Source organism: Phoxinus phoxinus (genome assembly GCF_949152265.1).
Source record: "Phoxinus phoxinus genome assembly, chromosome: 16".
NCBI lineage: Eukaryota > Metazoa > Chordata > Actinopteri > Cypriniformes > Leuciscidae > Phoxinus > Phoxinus phoxinus.
In genome coordinates this window covers 11470752-11493927 of record NC_136891.1, presented here as the reverse complement: position 1 = coordinate 11493927, position 23176 = coordinate 11470752, and the positions used below count along the sequence as shown (strand labels likewise).

Here is a 23176-nt window from a genome sequence, read left to right as displayed (position 1 = left end):
AGTAGTGCCAGATCTTTTCTTCCATGTTTTAACATGCATCAGAGTGTAACTTTGGTTGTTGTTGAGATGTGGCCATTGCACTTGAAAATTAATGCGAGCTTGTTGAGGGGTGGGGTTTAAACTAAATTAGTTATGAGGTAATTAAAAAACATGGATGAATTGTTCACAATAAGATCTATATGCATTTACAAAATAAATGACTTTAAATAGATATGGGAAGTAAATGCAATAAATGAGACATTGCAATTCAGAATTTAAAAATTACAATGACATCATGGCTGCAATTTTGAATTGTAAATCATTATAAATGCTAGTTCACTCTGCACAGACACCAACAATCGCCAGATTAAATAATTTTGTTGATACCATAAAAATCATACCATAGTGCCCAGACATTCCATAACCCGACAAACACAGATTGAACATGTTCAATGTGTTCACTGAAAACAAATACCAACCACTGAGCTAACACTGCTCTGACATCCAACAAATATGTCTGCTGGCTTTGGTTGGTGTCTGTCAGTGTAGTGTCAACTTTAACCTCAAGTCAGTGGCAGATATTTTATTTGTTTTAAATGTCATAGTCAATGTAAAACAAATCTGTACATGTCGAAAGGAATCAAAGGTGGTCAAATACCATAAAACCATTTTATTTAATCAGCAGCTGATAATACAAATAAATTATGTCAGGCTCTCACCCAAATCTAGTGAACAAGTTAGAGTATGCATTTTTTTCTCAAGTTGAGGCTGTCTGTCCTCTAAGGCTCATCGAACATAAAAAAAGAAAGCTGTATGGCACAAATAAAACCAACATTAGAAGTAGATGTATTTTCAAGTTATGTACCCCTTTTCTATGCAACATAACTGAAAGATTCCTAATAGAATTTGGCATATTTAGATCCGTCATGCTATCTTGAAAAAACTAAACGGCACAGAATCTTTTTCAGTAGCCAAACAATTTCTATGGTGACAGTAGAGTGATTATAATATTGGACTGGGTGGGGGAATCTGAAAATAGACACTACTCTCTTAAATTCTAGTTCTTAATTATTACATTTTTATGTCAAGTTGTGGTCTAGGTTGGTCTTTAGTGGCAATGTCATGATGGAATATGTAACTGTTTTTGTATGGGAATCTCTGTCATATGGCTTTGTGTAAAGGACCAAGCTGATCACCATGCGTTCTCATCTTCCCAGTTGAGGTCATCATCCCAACCTTCTGCCTCCGTCTGTGAAAACAAAACAGAAGTTCAGCGCACGCTTCAATGTTATTCACCGTCATACTGTAGTTATAAAAATAAATGCTTGCTCGCACAGCTGAACTTACTTCAGTCAAGTCGGCTGCAGCAAACTTGCCAGTGAGGCTTAGTCTATCTATCGATGGGTCTGATGTTGTGTGTCCCGTGATGGGTTCACAAGCCGAGCTCTCCACAGGGAGCAGAAAAGATGAGGAAGACAGCTTTATATCTGGGACCATGTCTGCAAAGAAGTCTAGTTCTGGATCTTTCCCTGGCTTCTTCTTCACTGCAATTGTGAACTCCTCCCCGAGACTTCCAGCTTCAGGGCTTTTGATTGTGCTTTTTGGCTTGGGCACGGATGCCAAGCTTGTTTTGCTGGGTTTGAGGGTGTCAGTTCCCTGGTCCCAGCTGGTGTCCCATGATGAGGTATGGTTATGATCTGGAACACTTTTAACACTAGGGTTCAGTTTGAGTGCTTTTGATTGCTTCGGAGGAGATGACGCACTGCTTTTTGTTGATGTCTTTGGTACAAAGACTGGTAAAGCAGTGGAAGGTCCTGACGTCACTTCTGAGTCCTCGAAATCATCCCAGGGTTCCTTGCTCTCATCCTCATTGTCAGCTGGCATAGCAGAGTTGCTCTGATCTGAGATGTCTGCCGACCGAATGCTGATCTGGCCTGATTGGCTCTTGTCTTTCTCTGCCTCCTCTGTGTCACTCCAGTTAGGCCAGTCTTCATCAGATCTCACCGCTCCATTACTTTTCATGCTGTCCACAGCCGGTCTGCCAATTTTGTACCCATTCAAAGGGAATGACATCTCGCTGCTTAATGCTGGAGAGACCACTTGTTTTAGAAGGGTTGCACATTCAAACACCAAGTAGTGACAAATACATTTAATCAAAGATAAATGTAGCTTTTCTTTTCAAATGTACAAATTATTGCTTGAGAAAAGCAGTTCAGAACTGTAAGTGTCAGTTGTGGCATACCTGCTCTCTCTGCAATGGTGCGCTGGGTAGTGTTTTTTTCAGTTGCTTGGAAGGAGTACATATTTTCTAAAACAACCTTTTTGTCCTCTGAGCCCTTAGGGAACACATTCAGAACTTTTGGTGGTTGTGAGATATAGGGATGCAATGGCCCAACAATATGCACAGGCGATGCTGCAGAGGAAAAAGTTAGATGAGTGTATACGTTTTTTTTTTTACATTAAAAATGTCTTTATCTGTTCATAATCAATGGGATTAATCTAAAAACATTTTTTAAAGTGTGCACAGGCGATGCTGCAGAGGAAAAAGTTAGATGAGTATACTTTTTCTTTTTTACATTAAAAATGTCTTTATCGGTTTATAATCAATGTGATTAATCTCTATTCTTTTGTTTTAAAGTGTGGTGCATTCAGCTGCTCTTTTAGGGAAAGAAAAACAGATCGTTTTGTAAAATTTGATGCAGCAGCGTCCTCCAGTGGCCTGAAAATAATGTTAGTAGTACCATCAAAAGTGTTTCATACCTGAGCACCTGAATTTGATTTATAAATACATTAGCCATTAAGAAGACTTTTACTGATAAATGAGATTCCAGGTACAGGATACTTACTCTCTGGGGTGACCTCTGTGGACTTGGGGAAGTTTGGCGTAGTCCGTTTAAAAACTTTTGTCCTCTCCCCACCAACAACCACTTGGGCACCCAGCAACGGGACAAGCACAGCCAAGCTCTGTAGTGTCAGAGCGACGAGTGAGTCATTTGTATCCCTCATTCCCAGCAAAACCTGCATGATAAAGTGTGGGAAATAACAAACAATCAAACATTATGAATTTATCTAAACAAGTATACAGTAGTACTAAGCTGTTGATACAAGCACAAACATTCTCAAAGTACCTGAGGAAGAATCTGTTTTTTGAGTTCTTCATGAGGAAAGAACTCTGCATAGATGTGAATGTGGGAGAGAAGCACAATCCTGACGTGTTCCTCGTTCATCCTATAGAGCTTGAGGAGCTGAGGAACCACGTATCTCCGATACAAAGACAAAGACAGAAGACACTCCTCTCCAGCGCTCACACTCGAGTCTGTACATCAGAAAACAGATCACCACTGAGACTAATGAAGAGTGCAGGTAAGCATCTCCTAAAAGTTTACCGACTGCTTTTACCTTGCTTGGGCCGTAGGAGGCGAGGAAGAAAGCTTTTCACAGCCATGGGCTCAGCAAACACTAAAGAATTGAGCAGTTTAGGCGCCAGACGTGTAGCAATTAACATCTCTGGGAGGTTCTGAACTCGGTCCAAGAGAAACCTGCAGAAGCACACAGTTATTTAAGCACATCATGTCATCATCCTAATAAAATGATGTATTTGAGAGGAAAGCTTACTTGAAGAATTCATTCTTCTCCTCCTCATTTTTCAGGGTCAAACTCTTCAGAAAATTCATGATATCTAAGAAGTCATTTCTATAAGAGATAGGTTATGTATTTAAATCATTTCATCATCTTAATAATCAGTACGGTATATTACAATTTAGGGAAATTAACTTTTTATAGGCAAACTAAATTATATTAGTCTGATCAAAAAAATACCGCAAAAACAGTCAAATAGTGAAATTACTACAATTTAAAAAGTGTAATTTATTCAAGTTATGGCAAAGCTGAATTTTCAGTTCATTTCAAAAGACACTTTACCACGAATAGAAGTTTTCAAAAGCAAACCTGAAGAAAGTGTGAGTCAGCAAAATGCTGAGAGATGGGCGAGACATGGGGTCAGGGGTCAATAGGCTGGCCTGCAGCATGTTCTTTAGACTCTCCAACAAATCATCTGAGACTGAGACAGAAAGTTTGGGTGGAGGACCACATGGAGATTACAAAGATGGGGCGCAGACATGGAAAAATAAATAAAAACACGCAAGAAAGCGGGAATGGAAAAACTATTTAGTGTGAGACTCACTAAAAGAAAAAAAGATAGCACAGACAGCCACGCATATGTTTTCAGTGAGCCTCTGCTCCAAAAATCAGCATAGAAGCCAAAATGTTGCATCACTATTACATTGCTCATGTGGATCATTTTGTTCTTTGAACATGAAAACATTATAACCCGCTCTGAATGGAAAACCTGTCTTTAAAGAGCCTCTGACGTGTAAAATAGTTTTGATCGCAGCTGTCAGTCCATTTACAAATATGTCACAATGTCTGAGCAGTAAGGGCTTAGCAACTGCCACAACAGGATGAATCCTAGACACACCGAGCCTGCTTTACACGCGTCTGTTGAATTAAGAGCGTTACTAACCGTGTCCCGTAAGGAGTGGAAGAAAAGCCTCCACCATCACCCCGAATGAAAAAGCGTCTCGGGAGTGGGCATGCTTGTCGGGAAGAATCTTGAATCCTTCAAGCTAAAAAAAACAACAACAACACATTATTATATTACTTAGTCAGAATGATCAGGGCTGTCATCGTCGGCCTGTAATTTGTCCCAGGCCTTGTGAATTGGTATATATGGTACCTACCGTTTCCTCGGGAGGAATGGCACCATTTTCCCTTACATTCTGGATACTTCTGAGAAACTGGAGAGGAAGTCACACATACAAAGAGTTAGAGTAATCAACTTTATAATATAATATAATATCTATCAAATAAATCTATATATTATTATAACTTAATATATATATTTTGGTATTAAAAATATTTAACTATTTTTAACAAAGCCATGACATTTAAGAGACATTGAGACCCTGGTGGTGCACTATGTAACCGTTTTGTTTAAAATGAACAAAATTTAAGTCAATACACCACCAATCCTTTTTCTAAAACATGTTTTTGTCCTACCCTGATTCACTATGTTAAGCCTGTTATATGTGTTTTTTCCCCCGAATTTCGAAATTGCTACTTGTGTCACTCTCCCGTGTGTAACTCGTCATATACATAAATAGAGAAGTTGCTCTAGCTACTTTGACTTATGTGGAAATGGCATAGCTTAGTTGTCACAACGAGCAAAAACGGTTGACATGGAGCACACTAAATCTCAAACCTCTGAGGAATGTTTTTCACGATGTTCAAACAGAGATCACTAACACAACTAAGCAAAATAACATGTATTTTACTAGAGGTTCTGACTAAATGTTAATTGCAGTCTATTTAAAATGTTTAATTTTTACTGAATTATTTTTTTTTTAATCAGTTTGAATGAATGATTCCGTGACTCGCTCATAAATACTTGTTTCATTACTGGATTATTATGCTGGCTTACTAAGGCAAAAGACCTTAACTCACCAGAGTGTGAAACTGAGAAAAATGACTTTAAAGTTATCTTAAAGGACAAGTTCGGTATTTTACACTTAAAGCCCTGTTTACAGATCGTATCTGATGAAATAGAACGGTTAAGATTAAACTTTGGACAGATGCTGCTGTCGCGAGAATTTTAGGTTTATATCGCTTTCCCCCCTCACCCCCACAATGGTTGTCTATGTTCACTGGAAGATTCATTCCTAAAACACATTAAACTTTCGTTTACAAAGACGTGAAACTCACCGAGTGGTCAGGGGTGTTCACTGATACGGTTCCAAAAAAAATCGCTGAAAAAGATGCATTCCAACAGGTTTTATCGTAGTTTTTGTCCAACTCCATGACTTGTATTGAATGTGCTGTGTGAGGTGCGGTATTACTCCGCCGCTGGAGTGTCTATTATTCAAGCTCTCAACGGAAGAATCACGGGTGTGACACGTTTGGCAAAATAGGTCCACAAAAGCTAAACAAACCTAAAATTCTCGCGACAGCAGCATGTGTCCAAATTTTAATCTTAACCGTTCTATTTCATCAGATACGATCTGTAAACAGGGCTTTAAGTGTAAAATACCGAACTTGTCCTTTAATGTCCTGACAATTGAGTTATAGGTGTAATATTGTAATTGTCACATTTTGCAGTGTATACCTGTATTAACCTATCCTACAAAAAATGTTGAACTCAAATTTGACCGTTGACCCTTTTTCGGAAGTTACTGTATTCTGCCTCAGCATTGCCCACAAAATGACAATCGGTCATACCAAGGCAAAAGATCTTAACTATTCTATTATATAGCACAATGTTATGATAACTTAAATAAGTTTTATCAATAAAGTAAAGACATAGAACCAGTTTATTTGTAGTGCATTGACAATAGTATATAATTTGTTTATTAATTTAATTAATAAAAAGACAAAAAAAGACCTTTATATGTTTGGTAATTGTACCTGAATGAATTTAAAATTAATTTGCTATATTTCAGATCAATATATTTGTTTTCCTTAATTTTAATTAACACTAACTTCATTCTCATCTGAATTATAAATAATTAATTTCTCTATAAAATAATACTACCAATGTAGAATGTGTAACTTAAAAATAAACAAATTAAAAACAATGCACAATGTTGTGTTTTATTGTGAGTGTACACAAATATAAGTAAACTCTTTGCAGTTTGAATAATGTCCTGTATGAACAAAATGAAAAGTATGTTTTTATGTTTCCACTGTATGATCGCACACACACACACACACACACACACACACACACACACACACACACACACACACACACACACACACACACACACACACACACACACGAGAAGCATATTTTATTTCAGTTGTACAAGTAGTCTTGTATTACGGGCTGTGGATTAAAATATCCTACTGGATAAGTTGTTGTTTAATTGCTACTTCATAACCCCGTAACCCACGCGCGGCAATACTTTGATGGTCTGTCAGAACAAGGCAGCGTGCCGTAACTTCATTAGAGTGTTCAGGAGCAGCGAGAAACGAAGGCATAAAGCCGTAACTGACGTTATGTAACCTACCACAGTTTCCCCTTGGCTTTTTGAAGTTACGCCAAAAACATCATCTTATTCCCCCCAAAAAACAATCGAATTGAAACTTGATGTTTGTCTATATGATACAACTTGTGTTTATTGTCCTAAAAATTACAATAACTAATTTCCGCCAAAAATCTAAGTTACGACCTTTTGCCTTAGTGCGGCAGTATGGTTGTTGTTGTTTTTTTACCGCGAGAGGGCCAAAAGTTACATAGTGTACCTTTAAAGTATGTGTAAGGCATAAATTAGTAACGGATGTCACCTCTGGTGTTGCCTCTGAAAACTTGCAGACTGTTTCCATCCCCCCAAGCTTCCAATGGCCATCTTCACTGACAAACACTGAGGATATGCACACATTGTTGTGACTTGATTTGCCCTAAGAGACAAAAAGGAATGATTTAGCTAGAACAAAGTGTGTATACTATGTCATTGCTCAACTAAATGTCTGGATTAAAAAAACTAAACATTTATTAAATGTAAATGGACTCTTACCCTGTCATGTAGAAAAACTAGCGCTTGTAGCAGGTCGTAGAGGCCTGCGCAGATCTCCTCCGGAGTAAGATTGTCAAGCAGCCGTTTTAATGGTTCAACTGGCTCTGTCACTAAATGTATACCGTGACCCTGCACTGAGCATGACAGGAAGCGAAGAAGACATGGATGCCTTAATGTCTTCAAGTGCTGCAAAGGAAGATGCACTATCTCAGGTTAATTCATTTCAATGTACATATGTTCGTAACTGAAATAGCTGAGTGATTTAGAGGTAGGCTGTATTATATATACCTTGGCAGCTTTATTGACTTTATCTTCATCGTCTTGCTTATGCACAAAGACGGAGGCGGGCTTGCCATCCTGGAGGAGGGCGGAGTACATGGTAAGACCAGACGGCAGGGTCATCAGCGGTTCTTCCAGCACACAGCTTGGCAGGGCACTGCTCTCAGCACCCATCCTTATACTGAGAGAGTCTGCCTATCTCACTGTCAGGGAAAAAAACATGATGAATACCTGTACTACAAAAGACAAAATGCTCCTTCGTATGTATGCTAATGACAATATCCTAATTGAAACACCACTAACCAATGAAACAGTAGTGACTGACGTGCAATAAAGAGTATGCCACATGTCAGAAAGTAGCAGAATGTTCGTTACCATCCTTATTCAAAGCTCATCTGTCTTTCAATGACAATCCGGAAATAACATTCAGACTAAGTGATCACAGTAATGCTTGGCATATGGTAAGTTTTACGAACAACATGTCATGTCAGGAGTTCATTACAGAGCATTTTTACTGCATCAACACTGACAGAATCACACTGGACAAGCTCTTAACGTCACATATTAGAATCGGTTCGCATTTTAATTGTCACTCGGTATTCAGGAGAAGTGTTTATTTTTGTGTAACGATCTATACCCTATTCATGACAGCTGTACCGGAGTAGACTACCTGTATGGCGGTGTCACCTCACAGGAAGCGAATTGCCTAGGAAAACCAGTTTTCCTTTCCAGTATGCACCATTATTGCAAAATCTCTCAGCGTTCGTTTTCCATTAACCTCGACCAAGTCTTTGCGCAGCGGACAAACACTTTAAATTCATTTTCTCCGCAACAAATCGATTGATTTGACAGACTGCATCGATTTTGGCACGATGCACAACTTCCTGTTCGCAAACGGTAAACACCGGCTCTTCCTGTTATAGATTTGGACGAAACCATCTTGCTGTACAGGGGTCTCTCAGCAACGAAAGGGGAATAAATCTTTTTAAGATAGCTTTTTTTAGCTCAGCGTTTCCGGAATATGATTCATATATAATGTTGTTTTTGCTTCACACGCTTGCACGTGAAGGTGTTTTAAAGTGCTATGTATATATTTAGTCGATTGGTATCCACCGAAATATAGTCAATGGTTTACCCGTCGGTGGTGTGAGATAACGCAGGTTGACCAAACTGGACATTAATTACTAAAAGTCCCCCTGTTGTCCATATTTGTATCCCTTAAAACGCATCTTTCATCACCAAAATGACAAAACTTTTTTCCCTTGAAAAATAGCCTTAAAGGGATAGTTTTTAATTATGTCATACTCACCCTCAATTTGTTCCAAACCTGTATGAATTTCTTTCTTCCACTGAACACAAAGGAAGATATTTTGAAGAATGTCGGTAACCAGTTAACTGGTCCCATTGACTTCTATAGTATTTTTTTTCCTACTATGGAAGTCAATGGGACCAGTTAACTGTAAATAGCTTGAATGTAAAACTACACCCTTGCCTCATTTAGTGGGCTATACGCGGTCCTTTGAGTATACAAATTAGCCCAGCCTCCACTTAGGCCTACTCACCAGCTCAGAGATCCACTTGTTGTCGATCACACGTTGACATGATTGGTTACAGTTTGTGACGCCAGAACCACCAGCGATTTTTTTTTTGAGACTGTCTTTTGTTCACTGGAGTTTTAAAGGCCCACTGAAGTGCCTTGGAACATGCAGGTTTATGATGCTTTGATGTAATTTCCATTGAAACAGGAAGCTAAGGTGGGAACTCTATGGGTGGGACATATTGAATGGCTCCTCCCCCTTTTCAAATAGCCAATAGAGCACCATTGAAGCGATAAATTCTAGCCATTTTATGTCCGTTACAATTGTACAGTTGGGAAATAGAATAAAACTTGAGCGTTTGAGTAACCGAACACACATCTCCATCCCATATTGCTCCGTGATGTGTCAAAGCCGGTGGCTTTGGCCAGGTGGTATTTATAGCATAGGGGGCAGGATGCTTTAGATTCTAGAGAGCATTTGATTGGACAGAAGCTGTGATGAGAAGCTGAAGTCCACGGTGATGTCATAAAAATCTGTGATCCATTTTAGCGGAAGTGAGAGACTGTACGTTTTGAATGCTTATATCTTCTAAATTAGAATTTTGTAATTGTTTTGGAACACACCAGCTTATTAATAACCTTAAAGGATTAGTTCATTTTCAAAAAAAAATTGCTGATCATTTACTCACCCCAATGTCATCCAAGATATCCATGTCTTTCTTTCTTCACTCTGTAAGAGCCGGCTATTCGGCCCAACTTCCGGTTTCCAAATAGCCGGTAAGGAAACGCGTGTTCAAGTCTCTCCAGCGTTTTAAAGGAATTTTGGTTAAATAAGACACAGGTTCTCATATGCAATTATCTCGTTTTAATCTGACTCCATGAATTAAATAAAAGTTCAATGTACAATAAGGTTATGTTTACACTTAAATAGTTACAACATGATGTAATGAGAATTTAAACCATCTGTAACCAGCATAAATGTTACCTGAGAGAGAGAGAGAGAGAGAGAGAGAGAGAGAGAGAGAGAGAGAGAGAAAGAGAGAGAGAGGGAGAGAAAGAGAGAGAGAAAGAGAGAGAGCGAGAGGGAGAGAGCCCTCTCCCCAGCTTGGCATCCAAAGACAAGAGAGTGAAGAACCTTTGCCCTCCAGTTTTGTCATTTCTCCCCCCACCGTGTCCCCATCACCCAGGTGTGAGACATTCAAACTGACCAATCAGACCATCACAATTTCCTCCATTGTCCCAATCACTGCTATGCTGGAAATGTCTTAATGAAAAGAAAGTGTCTTTATTGCATTGAAATAATCTTGGATTATTTCCAACCTTACAACTCTTAAAGAAATTAAGGTGTTTGAGGAAAACATTCCAGGCTTTTTCTACACAGAATGGACTTCAATGGCAGTCATTAGTGTGAATCTGTCATTTTCTAAAAAAAAAATAATAATAATTTATTTGCTTTTTTAACCACAATTGTTCATCTTGTGCTGGTCTGCGACGCGCCACGCATTACGTAATCACGTTGGAAAGGTCACGTTCACGTCATCTATCTAAGTTATTTGTCTGTGTACTCCGGCTCAAAAAAGTAGGGAAGGGCGAAAGACTCCATCTCATTTTCTCTTCCAACTTCAAAAACGTCCGATATCTTTTTTTATTATTATTATTTTATTTTTTCGTGACCTTTCCAACGTGATGACGTAATACGTGGCGCGTCGCAGACCAGCACAAGATGAACAATTGTGGTTAAAAAGTATATACATTTAATTTTTTTTAGATAAGACCCTTATTTCTCGACAGGGATCATGAAGCTGCATTGAGACGGACAGTTGAACCTTCTTTTGAACATTGGGATAGATGGTTGCCATTGAAGTCCATTCTGTGTAGAAAAATCCTGGAATGTTTTCCTCAAAAACCAAAATTTATCTTCGACTGAAGAAAGAAAGACATGGACATCTTGGATGACATCGGGGTGAGTAAATTATCAGCAAACATTTTTTGAAAGTGAACTGATCCTTAAGGCTAACATTCATACTAAAAGCTAAAAAAAACTTCTTCTTTTTTTTTTTTTCAGGGGGCCTTTAAGGAGAAAATACTCAGCAATGGTATGAATTGGCACATGGTTTGTCTTGTGACAAAAGCAACACTAAATAACTTTTCCTCTTCTGTCGCCCTACAGGTTGGAAGCGGAATTGTCCATTACCGCTGTCGTAAATAATTTAGCATACCACAGCCTACTGTCGCACGCACGCTCGCTGTTTATCCAGCACCGGCTTTGGAATGATCGATGTCCACAGACAAGGTAGAGTATGTTGCATAATTTCATGAAAGTATGATGTATTGCGACATCAGAAACGAAGAAAAACTAAATAATGACTATTGTAACGCTTGACGTAAAGCAAGTCAAAGTTGTAGTTGTCTTATGTCTCATTCGAACTACAGAAACGCGACCTGATCTGGCAAACTTGTGGTAAGTCCCGCCCCCTCCGTAAAACCCCGCTGGACCTCAAAGTTGAAAAACCGTCAATGCAAGTGAATGGGAGAAAATTATTATTTTCTGGTCCCGTTTGAATTGTGCCATGAATGTGAACATATGTTGTCTGTGAATTTTTTATATAATCTTTCATGTTACAAGTTTGACAGTATATGGTATGATTCGTCGGCTAGCAGTTGTGGAAAAGACATAACGAGAAAGACTACATGTCGCCTATGTGACGTCACCCCATAAAGTTGACTTGCCCGTGGTTTTCGCCAACCTCAACGATTTTGTCCTCTCCCTGAAAGAAGGCGGTGAAGTGCACCAAAGACACAGCCATGTCTAGCGGGATCCGTGAGCTAGAGCCGTGAGCTAGTGGTGTTGACGTTTCAAACGCGCCGAAAGCAGCGAAGAGTTGTAGTCCACAAAGTGCTCTCACACAAAGTCTACCCGTATCAAACTTCTACCCGCTAAATTGTAGCATTTTTCACACGAAAGATTATATAAAAAATTCACAGTCAACATATGTTCAAATTCATGGCACAATTCAAACGGGACCAGAAAATTATTATTTTCTCCCATTCACTTGCATTGACGGTTTTTCAACTTTGAGGTCCAGCGGGGTTAGCGGAGGGGGCGGGACTTACCAGCTCTTATAGAAGTGCCTTTCACCCTGTTACGACTTGATGAACCACTGAAACGATTTTGGAAACATTTTTTTGTAAAAAATATTATTTAGTGTTGCTTTAAAGCACAAAAACACCACATAGACATTAAAAACAAACAACATTAAAAGCTTGATTTTCACCACAGGGAGACTTTTATATGTATATTTATATACACAATGTAAACAAACAACCAAACGTTTTTTATATAAAAGAAAAATATACAAAGGAAACAAAAGTAAAGATATTATACATTTATTAATAACTGCAGAACAAAATTTGGTTCCAAACAGTGTTGGGTGTAGTAGGCCTAATGCATAACTAAGTAATTAATTACTGTAATTACCTTTCCCTTGAAAAAGAAAAGTAATGTATTACTTTTAATTATTATTAATTAAATTACATTTACTTCTGATGTAATTGCATTGTAATTGCTGATGTAAATGTTTTGGCAAAAAAAAATTATCATCAACTGGAACTTTGAAATCTGAATAGCCTGTGATGTCACCCAGGCAGAGAACTTTGTAAATGTTTTCGGGCAGGCGCACACCGTAAGGGGGGGTGTGTGTGGGTGGGGGGTCTGTTTTCACAAAGTCTGTTTGTCTTTGTGAATCACCGCACCCTTGAAAACTAGACGATTACTAATTCAGCACTGACTGTATAATTGGACAGACGGGAACACCAACGCATTCTGCCTCTATATAAAAGTGAAGATCACTGCAGGTGAAAAAACAGAGGTCTACTCTAGATGACTGTGATGACTCCAGCAAACAACTAAGATGGCCACATATCTGTCCTTACTGCTGCTCTTTGCATGTGCCTCCACGAGCTTTTCAAATCCAAGTAAGTCAACAGAACTACATCTATCTATCTATCTATCTATCTATCTATCTATCTATCTATCTATCTATCTATCTATCTATCTATCTATCTATCTATCTATCTATCGCCATATTTTATTCTGTAAATATAACAGTGAGCTGTTTTTCTCTCAGGGTAGTGATGCAGTCATTTCTGTTGACACTGTAAATAATTAACTCATCTCTCGTTGTGTTTGTCTCTGTGTCTAAATGTACAGATATGTTGCTCAACATAGTTCTTAGTTAAATTCTGCATTTTTTTTTAAAACAAACTCTGTCCAGATAGCTGTGGGGATCGTTGTGGAGAAGGGTACTACAGAGGAAGCCTCTGCCAGTGTGACTATGAGTGTCTGGGCCTGAATGAGTGCTGTGCAGACTTTCTAGACTTGTGTACTACAAGTAAGGTTCATATTAACTTCATCAGTTTTTGTGTAGCATTTGGTGTGAATGTCATTAACACTGTGAGATTGCTTTGCTATTATTTTTGATCACAGAGGACTCATGCAAAGGACGCTGCGGGGAGCCTTTTAATAGAGGCAATCCATGTCACTGTGATATCGACTGTGTCCCATACAATCAGTGCTGCTCTGATTATGAGAGCATGTGCTTGATGGAAGGTAAAACATTCAACTAAATGAATTGATAATGCTCCCAACATGTAAATACATTTTCAACAATCAATACTTATTGTATATTTTGATGGGACTAACATGCACTGATTGCAAACAATATACCTAATATTACAATAGATTATGATTGGAAAGTTTGTTTTAAATGTTTTTTCTAAAAAAGTCTCTTATGCTCACCAAGACTGCATTTATTTGATCAAAAATACAGTAAATATTGTGAAATATTTATATATACAAACAGTATAATACTGCTTGGAATACACACACAGAGAGGTTAGTGTAGAAGTATAATACTTGCGAAGGGTATCCTGGAACCAGACAGAAGTGTTAGGAACCGGGGAGTCACTGGCGTCAAACGACGAGACCTGACAATGAGCTGTAGGCTGACTGGGGTTTATATGCAGAGCTGGTGTGGTGAATGAAGTGATGAGGTGCAGGTGTAGTAACTCAGAACTCCGGTGATTGCGATCGGGACCAGGTGTGTTGGGTTGAAGCTGGTTGGGGTGTGTCGTTGGGTGAATCCGTGACAGTACCCCCCCCCCCTCCACGGCCAGCTCCTGAGGGCCGTAGAACCCGATGACGAGGGCGACCCCGTGGACGGGGAGCTGGGCGATCCGGGTGGTCACGGTGGAAGTCCTGGAGGAGCGTGGGGTCCGAGATGTCGTCACGATGGACCCAACAGCGTTCCTCAGGTCCGAACCCCTCCCAATCCACGAGGTACTGCAGCTGACCCCCCCGTCGTCGGGAATCCAAGATGGTGCGGACCTGGTATACTGCTTCGTCTGCGGGGTCCACCGGAGGAGGAGGGGGAACTTCACCAGCTTCAGCTTCTGTGGAAGGTGTAGAGAGAGGTGCAGTGTAAGGTTTTAACAGGGAAACATGGAAGGTGGGTGCAATCCGGTAGTGACGGGGTAGGGCGAGTCGATACGTGACTTCATTGACCTGCCTCAGCACCGCAAATGGACCTATGAACCTGGGACTGAGCTTACAGGAGGGCAGTCGGAGGCTGATATCCCTGGTGGAGAGCCACACCAGCTGGTCTGGAGTGTAATGGGGTGTAGCTCTTCGATGTACTTCAGCCTGTTGTTGAAACCTCCGTACTGCCCCCTGAAGATGGACATGGGCTGAGTCCCAGACCCTCTCACTCTCGGTGAACCAGTGCTGGACCGCTGGGACGTCCGATGGTTCGCCTGTCCAAGGGAACAGAGGTGGCTGGTATCCCAGAACGCACTGGAACGGCGTCAAGCCTGTGGATGTTTGGCGTAGAGAGTTCTGGGCATACTCTGCCCATGGGAGATACTGGTTCCAGCAGTCCTGTGCTTCATGGCAATAGGTCCTCAGGTACCTCCCGATCTCCTGGATCTTACGCTCCGCTTGGCCGTTAGATTGAGGATGGTACCCCGACGTCAGGCTGACCGATACTCCCAGAAGCTTGAAGAACGACTTCCAGACTCTTGATATGAACTGCGGTCCTCGATCTGATACTATATCCTCTGGGATTCCGAAGTGGCGGAAAATCTCGGTGAATAACATCTCTGTTGTCTTGAAGGCTGTGGGAAGTCCGGAGAGGGATATCAATTTACAGGATTTGGAAAATCTGTCAACGACCACTAGAATGCAGGTCTTGGAGTTGGATGATGGCAGATCGGTAATGAAATCCACGGCCAGATGGGACCAGGGTCTGTTCGGAATTGGTAGAGGCATAAGCTTTCCTTCTGGGAGACGTCGAGGTACCTTGGCCATAGCACAAGCTGTGCATCCTTGCACGTATCGGGAGGTATCCTGGACCATGCCGGGACACCAGTAGCGCTGTTGGAGAAGTGAGAGGGTTTGTTGGCTACCTGGGTGTCCAGAGCCCGGAGAGGTGTGCAGTGAGTCCATGAGGGGGAGGCGGAGGTTGGTAGGTACGAAAACCTTCCCCTCAGGACCTCCCGGCGGAGCAGGTTCGGCAATGGTGGCATCGGCTATGAGTTCGTTGATGTTCCACTGGATGGGACTGGCAATTATGGCTGGAGGGAGTATAGTTTTGTTAATCTCAGTGGAGGTTTCAGATTAATAGAGGCGTGATAGAACGTCTGCTTTGAGATTTTTGGAGCCCGGGCGGTATGTAACAGTGAAGTTAAAGCGTGTGAAAAAGAGAGCCCACCGAGCCTGACGAGGATTTAATCTTTTGGCCTCCCGGAGATACTCAAGGTTGCGGTGGTCTGTGATCACTTGAAATGGATGGTTGGCTCCCTCCAACCAGTGTCTCCATTTCTCTAAAGCTAATTTAATGGCCAGGAGTTCTCGATTACCGACATCATAATTCTGCTCCGCCGGGGACATCTTACGAGAGAAGAAGGCGCATGGATGGAGTCGTGGAGGGGTCCCCTGCCGCTGCGATAGAACAGCTCCAACTCCGTTGGTGGATGCGTCCACTTCTACTAAGAACGGGAGATCAGGATTGGGATGACTCAGTGTAGGAGCAGAACAGAAGGCTTTCTTCAGACCCTCAAAGGCCTCGGAAGCTTCAGCAGACCAGGTTAACTGTTTGGTACCCTTCTTCACCATGGATGTTACTGGAGCGCAGATCTTACTGTAGTCCCGGATGAACCGGCGATAAAAGTTGGCAAAGCCAAAAAAACGTTGTAGCTCTTTTAGGGTCTGGGGTTTAGGCCAGTTGATCACCGCTTCCACTTTATTTTGATCCATAGAGATGCCGTCTGGACGAATCACGTATCCTAGGAAGTGCATGGATTCTTGATGGAACTCGCATTTTTCTAACTTCAGGTACAGTTGGTACTCACGGAGACGTTGAAGGACTTGCTTCACCTGTAGAACATGTTCATCGAGATTGGAGTAGATTAGGATGTCATCGATGTAGATGACCACAAACCGATGGAGCATATCTCGGAAGATCTCGTTCATGAAGCCTTGGAAGACTGCTGGACTATTCGACAGACCGAAAGGCATGACCCGATATTCATAGTGGCCAGCAGGGGTGATAAAGGCAGTCTTCCACTCATTGCCCTCACGTACACGAACCAGGTTGTACGCACTTCTCAAATCGAGTTTGGTGAAGATCCGAGCTGAACGTAGCTGTTCCAGAGCCGAAGGTACCAAGGGCAATGGGTATCTGAACTTGACGGTAGAAGCATTAAGGATGCGGTAATCAATACATGGCCGAAGTCCTCCGTCCTTTTTCCCGACGAAGAAGAAGCTTGAGGCGGCAGGGGACGTAGATGGTCGAATGTATCCTTGGCGTAAGGCTTCATCCACATACTCCTCCATGGCCTTCTGCTCCGGGATGGACAACGGGTAAATTTTCCCATGCGGTAGAGTGGCCCCAGGCAGTAGGTCAATTGCGCAGTCCCATGGCCGGTGAGGTGGAAGAGTGGTGGCGAGCTGCTTACTAAACACGTCCTGGAACGCCTGGTATTCAGGAGGGATCTGGTGAGAAGAATCTGTGACAGGACTCTCGACGGAGGTTGAACCCAGGACTGCAGAGATAGCTGATATGGAAGCAGAGGATTGTTTCTTGACAGGACGTAGACAATGCGTTTTACAGTGATCACTCCAACGACGTACTTCTCCAGATGTCCAGCAGATGTCAGGCGAGTGTTGATTAAGCCACGGACGTCCGAGGACGATATCTGCTGTAGAGCCCTCCAGTACCAGTAAAGAGCATTTCTCTTGATGTAGACAACCGATGGAAAGTTGTAATTCGGGACTGCAGTGCTGAATACTTCTCTTACAGAGGGGTTTTCCTAGGATAGAGTGTATACTCAGTGGTTGATTTAATCGTCGTCGGTGGGTTTGTAAACGGTTGAGTAGTGAAGCTGAGATGAAGTTCCCTGCCGCGCCGGAGTCAATCAGAGCTTTCGCTGGAATAGAGTGTTTCAGATATGTTATAATCACCAGAGTTTGCTTTAGGTTAAGCACTGGAAATGGTAGATTTACTGCACTCACCGCCGAACGTCTGGGACGGACGGGACATTCGACACGATAATGTCCAGAAGCTCCACAGTAGAGACATAGGTTATTGGTATGACATCGGTTACGTTCAGAGGTAGTTAGACGTCCTGTATCGACTTCCATAGGCTCAGGTACTGAGGAGACGTGAGGAGGGCGTGCAGGGGAATTAAATAAACATGCAGTGCGATGTTGGGCTATGAGAATCGAGCGTTGGATGAGTTTTTCAATCCCGATGGAGTCATCATAGATGGCCAATTGTAAACCGACATCTGGATTGAGTCCTTGACGATAAGCGGTCATCAAAGCGATTTCGTTCCATCCATTGCTTGCCGCGATCGTCCGAAACTTCAAAGCGTAATCTGGAACAGAGGAGGTGCCTTGTCGTAGGCGAAACAGCTGATCATGAACTGAGATGGCACTAGAAGTTTGAGCGAAAACAGTGTGAAAATGTTCAAAGAATCCATTCACAGACTGTATTGCGGGTGCATTGGATTCCCAGAGAGCTTGAGCCCAGTTCAACGCTCGACCCGAGAGCAGAGAAATTATAAAAGCAATTTTGGCTTTTTCAGAAATAAACTGAACAGCGTTTACCTCCAAGTAGAGTTTGCACTGTAGAAGAAATCCATTGCACTCCTCCTCGCCCGAATATGAAGCTGGTTTGGCCATGGGACTTACTGAGGCAGGTCGGTAGTTCTGAAGGGCGTGACGGAATTCCGTGAGGGTTTCTTGAAGTGGTGCAGGTGTAGTAACTCAGAACTCCGGTGATTGCGATCGGGACCAGGTGTGTTGGGTTGAAGCTGGTTGGGGTGTGTCGTTGGGTGAATCCGTGACAGTCACATGATCCTTCAGAAATCATTCTAATATGCTGATTTGGTGCTCAAGAAAATTTCTTCTAATTTTTAATGCTGAAAACAGTTTTGCTTATGATTTTTGTGGAAACTGTGATACATTTTTTTTTTCATGAATAAAAAGTTTTTAAGAACAGCATTTATTTGCAATAGTAATCTTTTGTAACAATGTAAATCTTTACTGTCACTTTTGATCATTTTAATGCATCCCTTGACATTTTTCTTTAAAAAATACATACTGATCCCAAACATTTGAACAGTTTTTATTCATTAAAATAATTAACAACAGAAATTTGAAATTGCAGATGTATACATCCGTTTGCATGTCTAATTTTGCCCTAATTTTAAGCTTATATCTCTGTGACTCTCACAGATACTGCCTTAAAGTCAAGAAACACTGACACCGCAGCTCAAAGGACTGCTAACTTATGCCTAAACATAACGAATAAAAAATCTACAGGTATAATTACTGCAGCTTTGTCACAAATAAACAAATCAAGCGTACTGATATTTTGCTTCATGTAGCTGTTGATTTTTTTGTAGTAACAGTTCTCTTAAAGTATAGTTGTGACATCTTTTTTGTTAGAATCCTCCAATGAGGAGATGACCAATGAGGAAGGGATTGGAGGTGAGTTTTTCTCTTTGTCTCGCTTTCTCACTCTTCTTTTTCCATGTAGAGCACTTTTTGAACTACGTTACTTTGACATTTTTCCTGATGAAAAAAAGATAATGCTTAAAGTAATATTCACATGAATAATAATAAAAGTTATAAAAACTGCATTATTGGAACCTTGATCAGTTATGACAATTGAAAAAGCAGATGACTTTATACCTTCTTTATACTTAAGATAATTGCTTGTTTGACAAGACCTCAGTTTCAGTCGATATTGTGCTTGCAACCTGAGGCAAAACCATTGTACTCTGATAAAATGACATTGTCTTCTTATGCTGAGGCAGAAGAGTTAATGATCCCTGAGGATGAAAGTGAGTCCACACCTTCTGAGGGCCCTGGTGAGCATTAATGATCTGGCATAAACAAGTTTTATGTCAAATATGCAAGACATGCTGACAAAGATATGTTCATAATTACAAAATTATTTTTTTTAACTGATGCCCCAAAAGAGATAATTTCACTGTATGCAGATTCAGATATAGTAGTGAAAGTGGGGGAAAACAGCACTTCCCACTCAGACTATGAGAGGACCACTCCAGAACCAAACAGCAGCACCTTGGCTTCATCCCTCCCCCCATCCAGCCCGTCTCTCACCCCGACAGCAGGTGCTTGCCACATCAGCAAAATCCAAATAACCTTTAATGTCTTTTGTGGTTGACTATGTTACATATGGTTTGACAAAACACCACTGGTGTGGCAATTTTCCTGTGCATGCTGAAGACCACAGTAATTAGATTCTACCATAACAGTAATAGTTTTGTCCTCTCCAGATGCAGATGCAAGCAGTAAGCTCCCTGCTGATGAGAACCCTATAGAGTCAACCACTCAACAGCCATCTGAGATGACAACTTCCAGCACACCACAGCCACAAGAGAATGCAAGCACAGTACAAACAGAAGGTCCAACAAGCTCGGCACCAACAGAAAGTCCAACAAGCTTGGCACCAACCGAAGATCCAACAAGCTCGGTACCAACAGAGGGTCCAACAAGCTCGGCACCAACAGAAGGTCCAACAAGCTCGGCACCAACAAAAGGTCCAACAACCTCTGCACCAACAGAAGGTCCAACAACCTCTGCACCAACAGAAGGTCCAACAAGCTCTGCACCAACAGAAGGTCCAACAAGCTCGGCACCAACAGAAGGTCCAACAACCTCTGCACCAACAGAAGGTCCAACAAGCATGCCACCAACAGAAGGTCCAACAAGCTCGGTACCAACAGAAGGTCCAACAAGCTCGGTACCAACAGAAGGTCCAACAAGCTCGGCACCAACAGAAGGTCCAACAAGCATGCCACCAACAGAAGGTCCAACAAGCATGCCACCAACAGAAGGTCCAACAAGCATGTCACCAACAGAAGGTCCAACAAGCTCAGTACCAACAGAAGGTCCAACAAGCTCGGTACCAACAGAAGGTCCAACAAGCTCGGTACCAACAGAAGGTCCAACAAGCTCGGCACCAACAGAAGGACCAACAAGCTCGGTACCAACAGAAGGTCCAACAAGCTCGGCACCAACAGAAGGACCAACAAGCTCGGCACCAACAGAAGTTCCAACAAGCTCAGCACCAACAGAAGGACCAACAAGCTCGGCACCAACAAAAGATCCTACAAGCGCGGCACCAACAGAAGGTCCAACAAGCTCGGCACCAACAGAAGGTCCAACAAGCGCAATATTGTCAAATGGTCCAGCAAGCGCAGTACCAAAGGAATATTCTGTCACTGAAATTACTATGATGGCACTGGGTGAAGATCCAAAGGAATCGTCATCTCTCAAGGATTCTAGAGCTACCTCAGTCCCAAAGACAACATCTACTCCTGCTCCAGTGAAACCAACTAAAAGAACAATTCAGCCTAGTACAGACAAGAATAACAAAGCAGATAGTATTAAAGATTATCAAGCTGGTAAGATATTTAATGGCTCATAGTCTAGTCATTGTGGCAAATTGTGTTCGAACTAAGAGCCTTCATGGTTTCCATCTGAACACTGCTAAAACTCAGATGCTATCATGAATATTTTAAATTCCAGATATTTTGAAGTTTAAAAAAGTGTTTTTGCATCATTTTGATTATTATTTTGTTCTGTTTCTTAAATAATTATATCCTCCCCCTCCCCCCTCCAGATGATTATGACACTAACCTCTGCAGTGGGCGTCCAGTCAGTGGTCTGACTACACTGAGAAATGGTACCATTGTGGTGTTCAGAGGTCAGTACCACAGTACAGCACATTTGCTTTATAGCAGCACTTATTTTGGTTCAAAGCGTTTATCTTTTCCAGGTTTTAAAGAGTAGCACAATAGAATTGGGGGATTTAAAAAAATAATCCTTTCTTATTATATGGTCAACTTTCCATATAATTATAAAGTTGAACAGTGAACCAAATGTTCATGAACATCACTGGGTCACTTTCCCTTTCTTCTATAGGACATTATTTTTGGACACTGGACAAATACAGAAATCCTGATCCTCCTCAGTTAATTACAAGGGTGTGGGGAATCCCGTCTCCCATCGACACCGTTTACACCCGCTGCAACTGCCTGGGCAAAACCTACTTCTTCAAGGTGCATACACAGACATTAGGACAAAACACTTCATTTCACCACAGATTTAGAATCACAGACAATTATAACAGAAGTGGTGTGAAATGAAAAGCTGGATGACAAGAACTGATGTATCCTGTTTGCACATATTTCACAGGGAAAGGACTACTGGAGGTTTGACAACGGTATGATGGACCATGGCTTTCCCAAACCTGTCAGCCAGGGCTTCGGACAGATTGGTCATATCACAGCTGCTTTATCTATACCCGAGTACAGAAGCAGAAAAGAGTCCGTAATCTTCTTCAAAAGAGGTAAGAATTACAAGAAAATATTTACATGTACTGTACATGCTGTAAGCACACTATGGCTGCTTGTTTTTATTAGGCGTGGGTGTCGTTGTTGATTTTCAAATCGATTTCTGCAGGTGGAATGGCTCAAAAGTACACATACCAGGTTACTCCGAATTGTGGGAAAAGAAATCCTGTGTACCCAGCGAGGAGAAGAGCCAGACGACAAGCCGGTAAAGAATCACAAGTTTGATTACAAAATACAGCATTACAACAACGTTTAAAAGATTAATCACATTTAGATGACATAATAATAATAAATTAGGCATAAAGGGAGAGGGAAAGTTTATGTGTATATGTGCAGTTAATGAAAAGTGAAAATACCATGTATATTACTTCTGGCAACAGAAGTTTCCCCAATAAAGCCTCAAAAAGGACATTTTGTTCCAAATGAGGCCTAACGGACCAGATAAGTAACCTTAAAAAAATTTAAGTGAAACAGACCGTTGTGCGTTTTAATAATTTTTTTGTTTTTTCCCCAGCTGCAGCTCTGGGGCAAATGATCAATATCTCGAGGAACTGGAGAGGATTCCCAACCATGGTGACCTCAGCCGTGTCCGTACCCTCTAGGGTGAAAGAGGGGTACAAGTATTATGTATTCTCTCAAAGTGAGTGTTACAACGTTCATTAAAACTAGTGAAAAGTTTAGACTAAGACTGGACTGTTTCCAGTCACATCTAATGAGCTCCTCAACCAGGGTGGAGTTTTGTGAATGTATATATTTGGCAAACAATACAACTGCAAGACTCACTAGAAAAGTTGCTTGTCTAACTACATTTTTCAATGAAAGCCAGGCTAATGTAGCTCTTAACCAGTGTTATTTTAGTATT

At 41.3% G+C, this 23176-nt stretch overlaps 2 protein-coding genes across 14 annotated transcripts in view; one reads left to right on the top strand and one right to left on the bottom strand.

The window, feature by feature from the left end:
* Positions 1 to 348: 348 nt before the first annotated feature.
* On the bottom strand, positions 349 to 9774 carry scyl3 (SCY1-like, kinase-like 3). 2 transcript variants are annotated; one of them, XM_079638920.1, is made up of 14 exons: positions 9392 to 9774; positions 7839 to 8032; positions 7551 to 7736; positions 7321 to 7434; positions 4719 to 4775; positions 4502 to 4604; positions 3928 to 4039; positions 3595 to 3672; positions 3379 to 3518; positions 3108 to 3295; positions 2826 to 2997; positions 2222 to 2392; positions 1327 to 2066; positions 349 to 1228 (listed from the first exon to the last, which is right to left on the bottom strand). In XM_079638920.1, the coding sequence occupies exons 2-14, from the start codon at positions 8001 to 8003 to the stop codon at positions 1172 to 1174; spliced, it is 2283 nt and encodes a 760-aa protein (XP_079495046.1). In that variant the 5' UTR covers positions 8004 to 8032; positions 9392 to 9774; the 3' UTR covers positions 349 to 1171. The 2 variants fall into 2 exon arrangements, with proteins under 2 accessions (XP_079495046.1, XP_079495045.1); XM_079638919.1 differs by lacking the exon at positions 9392 to 9774 and adding an exon at positions 8500 to 8760 and having other exon boundaries at positions 354 to 1228.
* Positions 9775 to 13137: 3363 nt separating this feature from the next.
* The window catches only part of prg4b (proteoglycan 4b), a 10606-nt gene continuing 567 nt past the window's right edge, over positions 13138 to 23176 (top strand). The window contains exons 1-15 of one of the 12 annotated variants that reach the window (XM_079583833.1): positions 13138 to 13341; positions 13641 to 13757; positions 13853 to 13975; positions 19163 to 19249; positions 19376 to 19417; positions 19747 to 19800; positions 19912 to 20067; positions 20233 to 20631; positions 20713 to 20766; positions 20848 to 21363; positions 21582 to 21665; positions 21884 to 22020; positions 22157 to 22310; positions 22424 to 22519; positions 22829 to 22954. In XM_079583833.1, coding sequence (XP_079439959.1) covers positions 13278 to 13341; positions 13641 to 13757; positions 13853 to 13975; positions 19163 to 19249; positions 19376 to 19417; positions 19747 to 19800; positions 19912 to 20067; positions 20233 to 20631; positions 20713 to 20766; positions 20848 to 21363; positions 21582 to 21665; positions 21884 to 22020; positions 22157 to 22310; positions 22424 to 22519; positions 22829 to 22954 — 2209 coding nt within the window. In that variant the 5' untranslated portion in view covers positions 13138 to 13277. Of the gene's footprint in view, positions 13342 to 13640; positions 13758 to 13852; positions 13976 to 19162; positions 19250 to 19375; positions 19418 to 19746; positions 19801 to 19911; positions 20068 to 20232; positions 21364 to 21581; positions 21666 to 21883; positions 22021 to 22156; positions 22311 to 22423; positions 22520 to 22828; positions 22955 to 23176 lie in introns of all 12 variants that reach the window. The other 11 variants (XM_079583832.1, XM_079583838.1, XM_079583839.1 and 8 more) reach the window with 11 other exon arrangements.

Bases quoted from the DNA above. Each gene is read 5' to 3' on its own strand.
- scyl3 (XM_079638920.1), bottom strand. From the start codon at position 8,003: ATGGGTGCTGAGAGCAGTGCCCTGCCAAGCTGTGTGCTGGAAGAACCG. The intron at 4,605-4,718 runs GTAGGTACCATA...TGTTTTTTTTAG, and splicing joins CCATTCCTCCCGAGGAAACG to CTTGAAGGATTCAAGATTCT. The intron at 2,393-2,825 runs GTAAGTATCCTG...TTTCCTCTGCAG, and splicing joins CACAGAGGTCACCCCAGAGA to CATCGCCTGTGCATATTGTT.